Genomic DNA, 18,200 nt, shown 5'->3' with positions numbered 1-18,200 from the left:
TTTTTTTTAAGTAACCTCAAACGATCCATTCCCATGTTTAGAAATATGACTTAGTACGATGAATCTAAACAGCTTGTAAACTCCACTGTTTTTTGGCTTCATTGTTTTGGGTTTTTGTGCTGACATCTAATAAACACAATAGTTAATTTGGTAGCTTGTGGTCCCATACCCTTAAAATTATGAGTTCATAAAACTGTAACCATAGCATGAAATTTAAGATACATTAATCTATATTAACATAACATTTAGTGACGTACTAATTTATAGATTCTGATTAACAATTCTCTATTTTAAAGAGACCCTAGAAAGTGACTTAGTTTTTTTGGTGACCGCGATGGAGACTTTCAGATAAGGTTAGAACAAAACAAGGAGAATGAAACTAGAATATATATAATTAAACGGGGAAACATAATTGATTTTAAGTTAAATAAAAAAAAATGGATCTTTAATCATGCACTTTTTTTTTAATTGAGTAACCGTCATAAATTGTCATTTTTTAATGGTTTGAAACCGTTATAAACTAACTACAAAAACCTACTTTTTTATTTTAGGGACCAATTTTTTTTTTAAAAAAAATTATTAGAAACCTATTTAAAAATTTATAAATAGTTCAAAGAAATAATCGAGTAATTTAACCTTAATTTCATAAGGGTGTCAAACCTCGATCTTTCAGGTTCTAAATAAGTGATGAAGAATTCATGGAAATCTTTCTGGGAATATATCAATAGATATATTGAAAACGGTAGCAAATTCCTAGATTCTCCTCTACGAAACATCGGATCAAATGGTATCTATACGTGCATGATGACAGTGATGTACTAACCTCAGGCTTTCTGTCTTCCTGTGAACATATTGCTTGAAGAGGATAAACATCTTTTCATATTAATCTTAAATATAAGGATAATTAATCCTTACCAAATTAGAACATGCAAATTAAGCTAGAATTTGTGGTCAATGATAACGAAAAAGGAGGGGGCTTGGGATTGTACGGAATGTTTTATCGTTTGATTTAGTGGTTTTAAATCATCAAGTGTATGACCAAGCGATAAACACATGCCATGATTCATATCGGTATCTCAAATACATAACAAATCAATCCATAAAAGGACGCAGATACCAGAACAGCAGCACACACACATAGATATACGTAACAACATACAAAACAAGTAATTTAGCTAGCTAGTTCTTGGATCTTGACACAAACAAATCCAGTTAATTAAGACAAGAGAATTGTTACATTATTAATTAATTATCTCACCATCCTCAAAACCTTAAACTAGCATGTCTCAGACACATTCCTGCGGTAGTGAAGGAGTTTAGCTCTGTTGTTTGAACAGAGTAGAGAGTACAATACCTGTCTTTGATTCTTGGGGATAAAAAAAAAACACATTTTGCTTAGTTCCTCTAGCTAAATTAATTACTTGACCTCTCTTAGGATTCTTATTCTCTTTTGGGGGGGCTATTTCCTCTATCGACTTCTAGTTCTCTATATCTTTGCAAATACCTTCTCAATGGCTCTGCATAGTCGTCAAAACCAAGCGAACCCAAGGCCCAGCATATGTCATCCCCGTTCACAGTCTTCCTCCTTTCCTTCCTGCACTTCTCTGACGCCTCGCTCGTTACAAAGCTTATGAACTCCGACACGCACTCTTGCATTGTTTCCTTCGATTCCTTGGAGATTTTTGCGTTCGGAGGTAGAATCTGCTTCATGATCCTCCCAACATTGGCTATTGGCAACAACCGGTCCTGTTCCCTGATGCCACTATTTTCGGCATTAGAGGAACTGCCTCCAACGTTATCCACCATCTTAACTTGGAACAAACTATAATTCAACAATTGAACTGAGAGAAGAATATGTCAAGGTCAGAAAGAATATATATACATGTATAGATGAGTCATGAGTGCACATGCAAGCGCACTTAGTCACATTCACACATGAATAGTAATGTTGTGACTTGTGGTATGCGAATGATGCCTAGCCCGTCGGCTACAATATTGTGGGGTCTGATGCTGGAACTGATTAATCAATTGGAGTTCACAGTCATTTTTCGTTGCAAAGTTTAGACAAAGTCCACCCAAGTGATCCTTCTATTTCATTGGCTTCATGCACTGCTAATGGATGCTGAGGAGGCTTTTGAGGCACTTCAAAAGACTGAAGATCAATAACCATATCCGTTGGAAAGCTCCAAGGTACAAGTAATTTATTCATTTTATGGTACCCGTTTGAACTAAAGGTAACCAAATCATGATTCACCAAAGACATTTTTTATAATATTGTTTTTTCCCTTAATTTATTTTCTACATCGCGCGTATCAATTAATTAATTGTCTTTAGTACATATTTTTTTCCCTTTTTTTTTTATCGTAAAACAATTATGAAAAAAATTTAAACATATTTTTCGTTCCTGCAATTTAACATTTTTTCATTTTTATTTTTGTGAATTTCTTTTTTCCCCCCAAATCTCTTAAACAAGCATGTCGTCCGAAAACTATAATTAACTAATGAGTATGTGCCAACTTTTTTTATTTTAGGGATTGTGTGTGTATAATAATATATAACAACAAAGATCAAACTTAAATACTCATGTATGTATTCCAACCTCCCATTGGGTTGACCCTAATGGGTAGGTGTTAAGGAAGCATATGATATTCTTATTTAAAAGTTGATGAAGATCATTTTGTTTATTTATTTTGGTTTTGCAATGTGGTTTAAGAAAGTAAAATTATAATTTTATTATTAAAATTTTGGCCTTATAAACAGTAGACTACTGTTTTTGGTTGGTGATAAATTAATAATATACTTGTGAATGCTAATAATATAGCTATGATTTTTTATGGTGTTTAGATTTTATTAAAGATGTTTTAAATAATATTTGCATATGTCTAAATTTTTAGTTTTTGTAATTTATTTTTATTGTTATTTTTAGTGATTCGACCCACAATTCATTATTATTGGAATTTAGGTTAAATTGTTAACTCATTTTACCCGTACATGTCATTCCCTCTCTTATTTTATAAAGGTTAAATATCCCTTTTAGTCTTTTTATGTTTTAGCATTTTTATTTTTATTTTGATATATTAAGTTTTAAAAGTTTTATTTTAATATTTTTTTCTGTTTTATTGTTAAAATTTAATGTTAGTGTTTTGTTAAAAACATATTATATAAGAAACATATTTGTGTTATCCGGCTGGGTCAGTTTTGTTTGAGTGATGAATTATGTAATTGACTTTTAAAAGACACACAACCACATTTTTTTGCTGTTAATATTTTAAAATTTAAAAATTAATAAAACACTATTATTTTTAATAAAAAATAAAAGAAAAGATGAAAATGAAACTTTAAAAAATGTAACAAGATTAAAATAAAACTTTCAAAAATTAATGTAAAAAAAAATACTATACCCATTGCACCTACTACAATGGGATAAAAAAAAAATACATTTAACCTTTTAAAAAATTTCTTATACCTTTTACCATTCCAAAATTCTAACTGTATATCCAATCATAGCAAGTGGATGAAGGATGATACCCATTGCACTCATCTCTCTTTAAGACAAATGGAATCATGTTATCTATCGAGAATAAAATAAACACGATTAGTTAGCCAATTCCTAAAGTCCTAGGTGACGAACGTTCACTTACAAACCTGGTTTGTCTATTATGTTGATTAATTAACCATACAATAATTGTTTTTGCCTGCCTCTACTACAATGCTTAAGACAAAGAGAACATATGGTGGAGTCAACTAATTAAAGTAAATTTCATTTTAAAATGTTATTCTAATACAAAGTAATAAACATAGAAATTTGCCAAGTTTTAATTTATTCAACAAGAAAATACAAAATAAGATGGTTTATTCGTATGTATTCACTCCGAACAATTGTGGTCTCTACTTTCATTTTAAACTTTTGTTAATGCATTTTAAACTTTCAACCTTCTGAGTTTTATTTTATTTTTCTGAGATGAAGACGGGAACAAAAATTTCCCTCGATTAGGAGGTGAAGACAAGGATCATGCTTCTTGTCTAACAGGTTCCCTATATTGACAAAATCAATTTTAATTTTATATACATGTCTATACATATATAAATGTCTTTTAAGTTGTTTTTTTTTTGTAATTTATTATTATTAACATTAAGAATTAGGAAAAGGATAATATTTAAATATTTTTTAAAGTACTGTTAATGCTTTTTTAAATAATAAAATTTTCATTTTAGTAACTTAAATTATAAAAAATAATTTTAATTAGAGAATAATAGTGAAAAGACTTATGAAGAAAAGCACAGTAAGTTTTGCCTTTAGGAAAATGGAAACAGGAACGAGATTATAGGGAAACTAGAATAAGGACATGAGATTATGAGAATATAGAAGATGCAGGGCCCGCTCTCACCCCATAGAAGTTGTAGTAGGTATATACTATGTGTCGCATGTGGTTTAATAAAAACTCATTACTTAATGAAAATATGTGCATGTAAAAACAAATTTATCGTGTACTTAAAGTTTAGACACTCGCAAACATTTTATCAATTAGATCAATGCAAAGATTCTTTCTTTAGTTAAAACGTGCATTCTTACCTCACTGGCTGTAAGATTGGTCCTTCTTATTCACCGAAAAAGCAATGGAACATTGTGGAAAGGCAGAAGCCATTGCTTTACTTGGAGTCAACACTAAAAACAAAAACAAAACAGTGGTAGTCCTTTGAGCCACAGAGACGGTGCCCGCAAACAGTCCTTTGATCCCTTTCTTTTTATTTTATTTGCTTATTCTTTAGATTTTTTTTATTATCATGAATCAGTGTTGTGTGTTATTGGATTTTTGTATTTATGTTTTCTTCTGTACATATATTTGTTATTTTTGAATTAGATGAGCTAACACATGACTAAACTTTTCTACCTCACTAACTCGTGGTATTTTGAATTGTGTTGCATATTTTTTGGCACACAAAAAGTTATCTGAGTTGAGTTAGCTCACTTTCTAAATAATCGGCTTTGATACTTCTAAACTTATGATGCTTAATATATTTTTATTTGATTTAGGAACATCCAAGATGTGAGGAACTGGTTCTTTTAACGAATACTATACTCAAATTCAAAAACTTATTTAAAGAGAATTAGAAAATCATCACCTCACAAGAAACAAACGCAAAACACCAGGGTTGAAAACTTTAAGCATGTGTTTCATAGCATAAACCTCTATATTATAAGCTGGTGAGAGACAAAATGAATTGGTTGATAATGGTGAACCCTACCTTATTAACATGGATGGATATTCTGGGCATCAAAACAATTCTGATGACATTATCATTTTAACTGATCAGGACAAATTTTGTTGTTAGTTTTGTCTGTTGGAATCATATTAGGGACCACTTCGTTTTATGCACCACAAGATTTTGTGACTGTTGGTAAGCTTAAAATTATTCTCTGGTTGGCCGATGTGATAAATAATGAAGTCCTAATCTGCATCCTAAAGTCTGATGGGCTAGCTGTTACCAGAATTTACTTTTTGCTTAAATCGAAGATCATGTAAAGATATTACTGATTTCATGAGAAATTTCATACTTTTTGCTTAAAAGCCACTGTCTCAGACTCTCAGGAATACATGCATCGTTGATAGAGCACAAGTTAACTGACCACTCATCACCACAAACACCTCATATTGCCAGCCTCACAAACACTTGTTCATCTGTCCTTGCATAAGCTTAACGTGAGCATTGTAAAGGCATCCAGAGACCTCAGATATGTTTTTCTTATTAGAAATATACCATGGCACTTACGACTTAAGACTCTTTCTCATAACATTCAATAATCTGAGACTAATTCTCTAAATTTTCTCTTCATACAGGAAACAATTTTTTTAAGCCAAAACGGCGTTTGACAGTTTAGACTAAAAGAACATACATAGACAAATGATTATTAGCATACTTTAATTGTGTTTACTTGGCTTAATTGGACTTTGTACAAGTTCATAATATCAAAGCAGTGGTCTCTTGGGGAGAAAAAGATACTGAAGGGATACAAAAGCTTTTCACAACAAAATTGCATATAAATAACTCTTCAGATCAATCACTCTGGTTTTCCACGACCAGATAAGCATTTCTGACATTTCATAAATTCTACTTTGGCTGAAATTGAATTGCCAACATAGTGGAATTGATATTTGATTGGTTTACCTTCTTGTTAGCAAGTCTAAAGGGTGAAAAATGTTAGAAACTCAAGAAACATTCCATTCCCATAATTCCTGAGGATATTTGACATGAATCCATCCATCTCTTTGAAAAAAATATATGTAATCAAACAAACATTGTCTACAATGAGGGCGAATCAATATTAGTTATTCGCCATAGTAAAAATTTATTCTCTGGGATCACTTGCTTTAAGTTAAAACATATAAAATTACTAACGCCCACCAGAAATGGGACTTCATTAAAAAAAACGTTCCAGATAAGCAAATGAAACAAGACAATCAAACTAGTAGAAATCCAGATTTAGACAGGAGTATATAAGAGATACTAAAATGAGATGAAGAAAGATAATAGCTTACAACAAATTTTATATTCAAAAGTTAACTAACTGCCAGATGTTAGCATCCTCCCAGTCCCTGAAATAGCCTTAGTATCCCAGATGTTTACTCCTAAAATCACTCGACAAACTTTGGAAAAAATAACTAATCAGACAAACTAAATGGGTACATGAAGCCTTTACAAAAGATGAGAAGTGTTTTTAATCAGAAACTAAATGGGGCAATTAAGCTGGTATCAAGCCTTTACAAAAGATGAGAAGTGTTTTTCCTTGGACAATTTTTATCTCACAATTTCAACAGATGAAAAGAATCTTCCACAAAACAATTCACAAATTTCTAGTTGAGGCTATATTAGCAATCTGACAAAATCATTTGCATATGATGCATATGGCTCCCGAAACATAATAACAAAATTCTGAAAGGAGAAACTCCTAAGAAAAAATAAATCTCAAATCTGAAGACGAGTTAGCATAACTTTTTATCAAAATTTTGGTACCCAGGACAAGTATTTGAAAAAAAAATGCACAATACAGGGAAGTTGATTTACACCCAAATTTGATTAAGTTAAATTACACACTATCATTTTCAAAATTCATTTTTTCCTCGTACAGCTTCAACAAATGAGAAGAATTCTCCTTAAAACGTTTCACATACTTTTCCAGGAATAACCTGTCAGTCATAAAAATGGTGTAATTCATCCTTTCGTAGCAGACCTTTTGAGATAAGAAACTGCACAACTGAAGCCCTTGGAGCAATCCTCTTCAGGAGACTCCAATTAAAAAACCCCGGAGCTTGTCACAGAATTGAAACCTACCTGTTCTACCCAAAAACTCATCACTGCATCAATTTTATCACGGGATGACAACATACAAAAAGGTATGTTGATGAGGTAGGGCACCATGAAAGAGCGTTGGTGGGAGGTGGAGGTGGTAGTGTAGAACTCGAATTTGAGAAATTGGAGTTGGACAAAAACTAGTATAATAATTACATTATTGCTATCGTTGTTATACTCACTGAAATAAATCATTCTACTAAGTTTTAATTTTTTTCAATAATTGAATAAAATATTTTTGAATAATTTAAAATGTTTTCAATTTCAATGATATACTTATTTTATGATTTTATTCTTTATAATTGTTTTATGATTTTGATCCTATAAGAATTTTGTTTTCCAGTTTTAATATTTAATAATATCTTTTAATCTTTATAAAATTATAAACTTTTAATATTGACCTCTCTTGTAATATATAGTATTTAATTTAGTTTTGTTATATTGAAACATCGTATTTATTTCTTAATAGATTTTATTTTTGAGATATTTCAAGTCTTATGTATAAAAAAATATAATTAAAATGAAAAATATTACAACACGTGATCAATTATTTTTCAATAAATATTAATTATTAATAAAATTAATAAATACTCCACAGTGTAATGTTACAAAAATACTACCTAACTCTCCCATCGTTTATGGTTATCATGTTAGCACTAACTAGTGATAGAAATAAAATTTTATAAAGATTAAATTTATAATAAAAAACATATTTAAGTTTTAAAAACTATTTAAAAAGATAACTTTGGTAGCTATTTTGTAAAAAAAGAAATTCTCTGTCTAATCTAATTCATAGTATTGAGTATTTGATTGACACTGGAACAAACAACACTGAAGTGCAAGCAAGCAATGTCGACGGAAGCAGCAGCAAGAGAATCATTGGATTCAGATTCCATGAAGCCCAACTACATCCTTTCCCAAACCCTAAGCGGGCACAAGCGCGCCATCTCGGCCGTGAAATTCTCCTCAAACGGGCGGCTCCTGGCCTCCTCCGCCGCCGACAAGACCCTCCGAACGTACGGCTTCACGAACTCGGACTCGGACTCCGACAGCCTGACGCTGTCCCCGATGCAGGAGTACGAGGGGCACGAGCAGGGCGTGTCCGACCTGGCCTTCTCGTCGGACTCCCGGTTCCTGGTCTCCGCCTCCGACGACAAGACCCTCCGTCTCTGGGACGTGCCCACTGGGTCCCTCATCAAGACCCTCCACGGCCACACCAACTACGTCTTCTGCGTCAACTTCAACCCCCAGTCCAACATCATCGTCTCCGGTTCCTTCGACGAGACCGTTAGGGTTTGGGACGTCAAGTCCGGCAAGTGCCTCAAGGTTCTCCCCGCACACTCCGACCCCGTCACCGCCGTTGACTTCAACCGCGACGGGTCCCTCATCGTCTCCAGCAGCTACGACGGCCTGTGCCGAATCTGGGACGCCTCCACCGGCCACTGTATGAAGACTCTCATCGACGACGAGAACCCTCCTGTTTCCTTTGTCAAGTTTTCCCCTAACGCCAAGTTCATTCTCGTTGGCACCTTGGACAACACTCTGGTAATTCATTCTCTCTTTTTTTTTTTTTTTTTTAAATTTTTAAGATAAAGGCAAGCACTTTAGAACAAGAGAGTAAGAGGGTAAGATGAATTATGCTTTTTTCCGTAGGCTAATTTATAGAATCTGCATTGTCTAGCTTCTTCAAAAGCCGATTTTAACTCAATCTTAATTCATTCTATGTTTTTTATTTTGTTCTATACTCATTATTGAAACAAGGCCTAAACTAGTTCAAGGCTTTGTGCTTTTTCCCTGTGCCATGAATGCGTTTGCATTTGTTGAAACCTGAGAAGGTGCTTCTATTGAAATTTCAAATTGGTATTCTCAGCTCAGGCTTCTTGGGTTCTCTGTTACTTAGGCTTTGGTCTTGGACTTGAACCAAGATATTATTATGCAGTCTCATAGCATTTCTGTTTTGTCTTTCTAAACCTGTGGAAAATGGCACAACTTATGATATTATGGTTTTAAGGAATTGCGATGAAATGATCTCTGAATAGTAAGTGTGCTCATGAGCTTCACTGTAAAATTTTTGCTCGTGAGTTCTGATAAATTCTACTTCGATTTTGGAATCTCTTGGCTTTATAAATATGAAGAGGGAGAAAAACAAAATGAATTTCTTTTTCAGGTTTAGTTTCTGTAAAGATTAAACTTCTATTCTATTTCGTGGGATTTTAAGTGTTGGTCATCATAGGTTCTATTAGGATAGACTTCTCAGTAAACATATGTATAGGAAAAGAAAATAAGAAGAAAAAATGAATTAAGTTTCTTCCCTAAGCTCGAGTTAGCTTGTGGTAGAAGCTTAATTCCTTTTATCCTTTTTTTCTTTTCTTACAAGTGTTTATTGAAAAGTTTATCCTGACATGCCTTTACTCTTTATTTTACTGAATGACATTTTCTAGAATAAGGCATTAAATGATAGAGACTATGATGGGAGGAAAGCAAACAGGAGTAATGGTGCATTGTGGTTGGAATGAAAGTGGAAAGAAAAGGAAGAGAAAAGTTAACATTAGAAAGAAAAATTCAATATTCAATTTTTTCTTTGCGAGTTTACTTTTTTTTCAATTCAAATTTAAAACTTTTCTCTCCTCCCCCACTTTCTGTCCACCACACCAAATTGACCATAAAGTGATTGAAACTTAATGGGAGTTTACTCTTTTAATGGGCTTTAATATGTATGATACTATTTTTTTTGCATGTAATTGGTCATAGCTAATTTGATAGCCTTTTATTTGTTCAGCAGTAGCCTATTTGGTTGCTTAATTGGCTACAAGATTATTTTTTGTCCTTCTAGTTTTCCATTTCTTTTGTCTTACATGGGAATTTTTCTTTCCCTGCAGAGGCTTTGGAACTACTCAACCGGGAAGTTTCTGAAGACTTACACCGGTCATGTTAATTCAAAATACTGCATTTCATCCACTTTTTCTATAACAAATGGGAAGTATATTGTTGGTGGTTCAGAAGACAATTGTATATACTTGTGGGATTTGCAGTCAAGGAAAATAGTGCAGAAATTAGAAGGGCATTCTGATGCTGTTGTTTCTGTGTCATGTCACCCTACAGAGAACATGATTGCTTCTGGTGCACTTGGCAATGACAACACTGTGAAGATCTGGACTCAGCAGAAAGACTGATTCAATTTGGAACAAATGGTTATTCAAAGTTGAGTTGGGGGTAAGTGACTTGTAATGAAACCTTAAACTCATTTTGTAGTTGAGAATTTTGGTTGAGAAACTCTGTACCATTTCCCAGTCGAGAACACTATTTAAGTCTCTGATCGGTTCCACTTTGAGAGATTGGAACATGGATATGGGAACACAATATTATGAACATTTCGTTTTTCAACCCTTGTATCTTGGCTAGCAGGTTTCGCCATTTAATTAATTAATGTCATTAGTCATTTGCTAAAAGTTCCGAAATTCCTGGACATGTACCTATCTTGTTTGATAAATATATCAAAAGATAAATTTCAAAGACTAAAAAGATGAAGTCGTGTTATCTATCTTCAATCGTCGTGTTATCTATCTAATTGGGAGCACCAACTATGCCCCAATCATTGAAGACAGTAGACAGTGGTTTTCTATCTTCTGCATAATGAATCATGCTCTCATCTTTGAGGCAGTGGGGATTCAGACAAGATGCAAGGCAACTCTTTTAGACAAGATTCGATCAATTAGTGGTCAAGCTATAATAGGGCTTAAGTCACTGTGTGGATAGGAATGGAAATAAGCGTGTTGAAAGAAGACTTTCTCTAGGTATAACCTTACCTTTTTAAAAGAATAAATTCACTTGTGTTTTTGGTTTGGTGTTAGGAAATTAATTTTGTATACATTTTCATATGTTTGACTTTACATTGGACAAAAAAATAAAAATTTATTTTAGGTCCATAATTGAACCTAAGTTAAAGTAATTTTGAGAAACTTGTAGGTTGGATACTGAATTTTATTCCTAATTTGATTTTACAATAAAACATTTAAAAATAAATTACATCTTTTTAAAATCAATTTCATTTAAAAATAATTTTGTCAAATGCTCATCTAATCATACACTTATTATTCTACTTAATTCTATTTCATGTTAAAGCATTCAAATATACTCCACTTATCTCTAAATAGGTTAATTGGTAAATGTCAACCGGAAAAAAATGTTATATTAAGTAATAGGACATGAATAAATTTATAAGCTTAATTTTTTTTAGGTAGGTGCTTAGTTTTTAAAATAATAAAAATTTAACAAAAAATGATTATTTTTGTTTATTTAAATAAGCCAGTTTGTTAAGCCTATAATTTTTTTAACTTAAAATCAGTTTTTTTTAACGAAATATACTTTTATAAAAGTCTTGGCGTAGTTTAAACATTGCTAAATGTTTAAAAAGGAATTCTAAAATATATTTTTGTCGATGGATAGTATTCAGTAAATTAATTTCTAGAAGTTATTTAACACATCTCAGAATTTAGTTTCCGAAATTCATACTTATTTCTATAGTCACTGATTGAAAGTTTTTCTTTTTTCAAAATATTCACCAGAATATCTGTATGCTACATTTTTATTTTTCAGTATACCGATGAAACTTGCTTGCTATGTCTTATCTCTGCATGCTACAATGGGTTTGGTTTGAATAGGAAAGTAGAAGGGTGAAGGGTGAGTTTGGTTATACGTTTTAAGGTCTGCACTAATGGAAAATTCACATCATATATATATATATATATATATATATATATATATATATATATATATATATAAGACGTAAGTAACAATTAGTGTATGTTTTATATAATTTTTTTTAGTTAATGTATAATTCTTTTTTTAAAATATTTTTTCTTTTTTATTTGTATTTTTAAACATTATGATAAAAAAATTTATTATTTCTATCTTATTACTTCCTTTTCAATTTCTTCCATTCCATTTCGATGGAAACAAACATAACTTGAGTGTTGAGTGTTGACATGCTGTTATTGTCTTTTTGTGTGAAGGTAAATAGGCTGTGATATAAACAGTTCGAGGCTTCGACACCTACCAATGAATGGAGTGGGCCTGTCCCTCTCTTGATCGTACCACAGTCACATTTTTGTTTTTGGATGAAAATGGGCTACGACTTGTCTCTGCCTGCACCAAAAACTAGTTTTGCACAAACATAAAATTCAAAACTCAATAAAAAAAAAAAAATACCAACAAAATCCAGCAAGCACTTTAGGCAGATTCTTTGGTGGTCCTCAAAAATAATAATGAGCATCTTTTTTATCATTCTTTTTTATAGAAAGTATAGGCATTTTTCATTGAAAAATATTGCTCAAGTCTAGTAATAGTAAGACCATTGTAACTAATAAAGTTTTATTTTTAAGTATTTAAAAGTTAAACTCAAACTATTAATTCAATTAAAATAATTTCATATTGAATATATTTATTGATATATGATTTTTTTCATCTAATTTGTGAGAAAAATATTTTATTAATTAAAAGAAATGAAAAAATCTTAAGAGACTTGAAAATATCTTTAATTCGTATATTATTAATGCATATATATATATATATTTTTAAATAATGAGATCAAATTTGTTAAAAACAAATTAAAGAATGAACTTGGAGAAATTAAGAAAACAGAGAACCCAGACTGCAATTAATTAAGCGCAATCTGTTCTTATAATAGAAGCTCATGACGGATGCAATTAATTAAGTCTGTAAAGGAGTAGGAGATGCGAGTATGAATGAATTACTGGGCTATAAACGAGAATGGAAGTTTTGGCACCATGGTTGACAAGGTCCAATGCGATTTCCATGCCAGAATTCCCCGATCCAACAACAAGAACATGCTGATCTTTGAAATCCTTCCCAGAACGAAACCCAGTGGAAAGCCACTGAGGCCTTGAAACCTCCCACGGTACTCCTCGAGCTGACCGGAGTCCCCGTTGAGGGCCATGACCCTCCAGTTGTGGCAGCCCTGGTCGTACTCGGCCAGCTCCACGGTTCTTCGGTACAGCGGCGTGATTCCCAAGTGGGAGACGTATTTAATTTGAGAAATGAAAATAGCCTCTCGGTTGATAAAAAAAACATCTCCAAACTTTTATTATTGACTGAAAATATCTTTAATTCGTATTTTAAAAAATCACAACTTTAATCAGTTCGTATCAATATTTCATAATTTTGTGATTACAAAATACCTGGCAACAGTCTAGTCGTGCCAATTAAAAAATCTTCACTGGTTCGGGGGAGTATTTTGGTTAACTTTTAACTTTTTTTTTTTATTAGTTGAAAAATTTGCTTGTTGATTTGATATATAAATTTTTGTTAGTAACTTTTATTGCTTTTTAAAATGCTTGAAGTATCATTTTTTAAAATGTTAACTTTTAATTTTTTATATTTTTTTTATTTTTATCCTCAATATATTTATCTAATTTTTTAGTTATCCTTTTTAAATATAAATAATGATTTTATTATTTTCTTATCGTTTTACACTTTTTTAACTACTTAAACAACTAATTTTACTTAATACTAATAATTTAATAAATTAATTTTTCAACTTTCAATTATTAGCTAATTTTTAATTTCCAACTAATTTTTCAAATAGTTTTACTCAATAATATGCAAAGAAACAAAGCTGTGAGAAATTGCCCATAATAATAGTATTAAAGGCATAATTACGATTTACGAATATGGAATGCACTCTAACTAGAACACTAAACCCTGCTTTTCTTCTCTTCAATCATAAATTCATAATAAAAAAAACTCACATGCGCGCGTCCCTTTTGTTTGTTGGAGATAAAACATAAGTAGGCCCCCTTTGATACAGAAAGCTCAAATGCCATTGCACACGAGATTAGGCTAAACATACCAAATCTTTTGTATTATTATAACCAAATTCTCTAATTAAGCGTAAAACATGTATTTTAATAGAAGTTTTAAAATATTCAAAGAAATTTAGTGTTATTATGAAATTAAATAACTCAAAGAAACCTAATATTAATTTTGAATTTTTTTCTAGACCACAAATATACTCATAAATTTTGGATAATCTTCTAATCAAAATAAAATTTTTGAGTCGGGAGAATCTTATGAGTAACAATTTTTTCTTCAAATATTTAACACAGTTATAATTATTGTAAAGTAATTAAATCCAAAAATAATATATACATTCATTATAAAATAATTAAGGATATTTAGATAAAAAATAATTAATACAGAAGAGAACTTAAAAACAATTTTATGAAAAAGAAAAACAAAATTAAAAATAGAATCTTATACTCAGAACCAAGGGAGTATTTCTCTTCATTCCCTCACAATTTCTCGTATCAAACACCTCTATCTTATTTTCATATCATGAATATTATTTCTCTCGACATTTCCAAACATAGCGTATATACTCTTTCTATATATATTATTGAGAAGACTAAAAAAATGTTAAGACTACATATATATTTAGTCTAAAACTTATTACAAATGTAATTGATAAATTATACTTTCAGGAATTTATTTTTAATTTTGTTCGTTTTTTCAAAGACTAACGTAATAACGTTATATACTTTTAGATAATTAAAATGATAGTTTATTCTAAATAATTTTTAAAGTAAAATCTTAAATTTAAATATTTTATATGAAAAAATATATTAAATAATCAATTTTATATATTTGAATTTTTATAACTTAATAAAATTATTTATCATAAAAATACTTTGATTAAAAAAATAAGTATATTTAGGGAAGACTCGTTCAGATAATAACGGTCTCTTGCTGTAGAGTTTCAAATCAATTATCAAATTATTGAGTAGAGCGAGATCCCCCTTATTTTTTGGGTAAATAGCGAGATAATTTTTCGAGTGTAAAAAAAGAAATTTAAAAACCTAATGTGGAGTTGAGAGTTTTTGGTGTGGACCTTCGAAATACCTTATAATAAAAGGGGTGACAATTTTTTATGTATAAAATTCCTAAAATAGGTAAGAAATAATATATTCTCAATTTAGCGTACTATAATTTAAATTTAATAAGTTATTTATTTTAAAAACAAATTTACTTTTTTTCCTTATAATAAGTATTTCAACGTAACATACTATAAAAACCAAAACTAGTTTAATATAAAAAATTACATTATCATTTATATAGTGAAGACAATAAATTACGATTTTAATTACGAGACAACATAGAAATTAATAAGTTTTTTTTTTTGCGGTTTTATTTTATCATTTTCCATGGATAGGATAGAAGAATAGGCGAGGAGGGGTAATTTGGTGAATTCGCAATGAAATGAGATGGCCACGTAAACGCGCTACATGTAAGCGGTATGGCACTGGAAGTGGTCCCTAACCGAAGCTCACTGGCAAATTATAAAAATACTCATAGTTGAATGGATAATTACTCATAATATTAGAATTGCATAAGAGACACTCCTGTGATATCATGCTGTATATAATTTTTTTTAAAAAAATATTTATATTTTTTTATGATTAATATTTTATATTTTTAATCTCTAATGGTATCATTATCAAAATCATTAAATCTTTGATTAAAGTTTTTGTTAATTGATTAAAATATTAATTTTAATATAATTATGCTGAATGGATCAATGTTATGTTTGCTTGTATTTAATGTTATATTTAGACTATTTAAGAATTAGTTTTTATTATAATTATAGTAATTGTTTTAATTAATTTTTTTATTGATTTATTATTATTAATTTTATATATAAACATAATAGGAGTCTTGTGTGCGTGGTATATGAAAATTAATATTATTAATCAATGCAAGTAGAGTTGAGTACCAATATTGTTTTTAAATAGGAGGAGGACGATGGATATTATGGAATCTTATCCATTTTCCTTCCTATGTTATTCTCTGTTTTAGACTTGCTTAGGCTGTTAATATTAACAAAAAAAATATTTTTTAGACACATAGAATGCTATTTAACACTTGATAAAAAAAGGGTATAAATATGAATTGGTAGATTGAATCATCATTGAACCAGTTAGTATTTCATGAGCATGTGACTATTAATAATTCATTAGTAATTGTTTTGTTTGTATTATAAGTGAATTTACCTCTCAACTTTTTTTTTTTTCTTTCTGTTTTTTGGTGAATACCTCTCACCTTACTGTATGCCGTCAAGCGGGGAAGGGGTTGGGAGAAATTTTGTTTAGGTAGTGTGGCTGGCCCGTGGGCAGATATGGTTTCTAAATCAATTTATGCATATTTTGATTTACTCATTCATATAGCGTGGTTGAAAGTAGATTATTTGTGTCAGAATTAAAGAATTTGCAACTAGTAAAATAAAATGGCTATAAGTATAATTTAAGCATGTATTTTTTTATATATATTTATGTGTTAAACTAGTTTAATGCATATTTAAGAATGATGCTTGCTAGGGTTGTTCTAAAGTGTTATTTTCAACATATTACGTATATCTTGAAAGGACACTTTAGAACCACCATACCAAATAGGTATATGTTGAAAGTACACTTTAAAATCATCATAGCAAGTATCATTTTTATATTTCAAACGGGTAAATTCCTGCATCATCTTAGAGTAGACTAAACCTCAACAAACCTGGGTGAATCTAACCCCACATCTCTTCAATCTTAATGCATATCAAAGAGCCCGGCATGTGTTGTCCATATGAGTCACTCATGGCACAAGTTTATATAAAGAAAAAGACCTTCATCACTACGCACACAATATTTTCTCCCGTCTTTTGCACTTTTGGATCCTGTTCATGCAAGTGTTAAAGTATTTTACAGGTATCAAGTCTAGTGGGAGATTAGTTATTTTTTTAAGCTCATGACTTAAGATTTGAATTTCTACTAAATAAAATTTTACATTTAATATCTAATTGTCGTTCAAAGAGAATTATATCCAAAAGAAATTATCTGTAAAACAAAAACTCACAGGTACCGAATTCAATATTCTTCTAACAAGATAATGTGTAATATAAAAAGTTGCATATCAAGCGTGGGGATAAATTTGTGTAATACTTTTGGTACATGGAGAGATATTTTTGTTATCAATAATAAAGACAATATTAATTATTATTATTATTATATATCTTTTTTATATAAATATTACATAGAGATCGATATATTAGAAACACACTTTTTCATTTTATTTTAAAGAATACTACTAAATATGCACTATATATTATTTTTAAGTATGAGGTCAGAGTTTCTGTTAACCAGGCCAAATGGAATAATATTTATTAAGAAAAATCAATTTCTTAAATAAATTTTAGTATTTGACTTTCAACCTGAAGTACCATATCTTCCGTTGGAAAAAAACTTTTACATTATTATCATTGAATGGGGCTGCCAAAAGGAAGATACCAACCTAGAATTACTGTTGGATGAATAATCTGAATCTTGACAACAGTAAAAATTATAAAAAGATGTATTTTATAAATTAAAATAAATGACAATGTATTTTTTATATGAATTTAATTAAATTGTTATTCAATCACTTATTATCATATATAATAAATTTATTAATTTTTATAATAATTATTTATATTTTTATAGTAATTTTATACAATTATCTCTAGAATAATTTATAATTTAGTTATTAATAATAAAAAGATTTAGATTAAATTAAAATATATAGAAGAGAAAAGGAAAAAGAAATTGATGTGTGTGAGTCTAAGTCTGAAGCACACAAGTAGAAAAGTGTAGAAGCATTTCACGCAGGAGAATCTCCCCATACCATAGTAATAGTATGATTGGAATCTTCAAAGCCACGTGTCACTACCTAATCACACGCGCCACTTGCGCGTCAGGATATACTTCCACCGGACCCTGCCCCTGCCCCTGAGAACCCTTACTTTCTCTCTCTACAAACCA

General features: G+C 30.4%; 2 protein-coding genes across 2 annotated transcripts; one reads left to right on the top strand and one right to left on the bottom strand.

Moving 5' to 3' along the window:
* Positions 1 to 1,114: 1,114 nt before the first annotated feature.
* LOC100786046 (nuclear transcription factor Y subunit B-5) lies at positions 1,115 to 2,014 on the bottom strand. The gene has a single exon (XM_003529529.5). The coding sequence runs from the start codon at positions 1,804 to 1,806 to the stop codon at positions 1,441 to 1,443; it is 366 nt and encodes a 121-aa protein (XP_003529577.1). The 5' UTR covers positions 1,807 to 2,014; the 3' UTR covers positions 1,115 to 1,440.
* Positions 2,015 to 8,100: 6,086 nt separating this feature from the next.
* On the top strand, positions 8,101 to 10,734 carry LOC100785519 (COMPASS-like H3K4 histone methylase component WDR5A). The gene is made up of 2 exons (XM_003529528.5): positions 8,101 to 8,895; positions 10,230 to 10,734. The coding sequence occupies exons 1-2, from the start codon at positions 8,200 to 8,202 to the stop codon at positions 10,521 to 10,523; spliced, it is 990 nt and encodes a 329-aa protein (XP_003529576.1). The 5' UTR covers positions 8,101 to 8,199; the 3' UTR covers positions 10,524 to 10,734.
* Positions 10,735 to 18,200: the final 7,466 nt, after the last annotated feature.

The sequence above is a fragment of the Glycine max genome, chromosome 7 (assembly GCF_000004515.6).
Source record: "Glycine max cultivar Williams 82 chromosome 7, Glycine_max_v4.0, whole genome shotgun sequence".
Classification (NCBI taxonomy): domain Eukaryota; kingdom Viridiplantae; phylum Streptophyta; class Magnoliopsida; order Fabales; family Fabaceae; genus Glycine; species Glycine max.
This window is presented reverse-complemented; position numbering and strand designations above follow the sequence as displayed.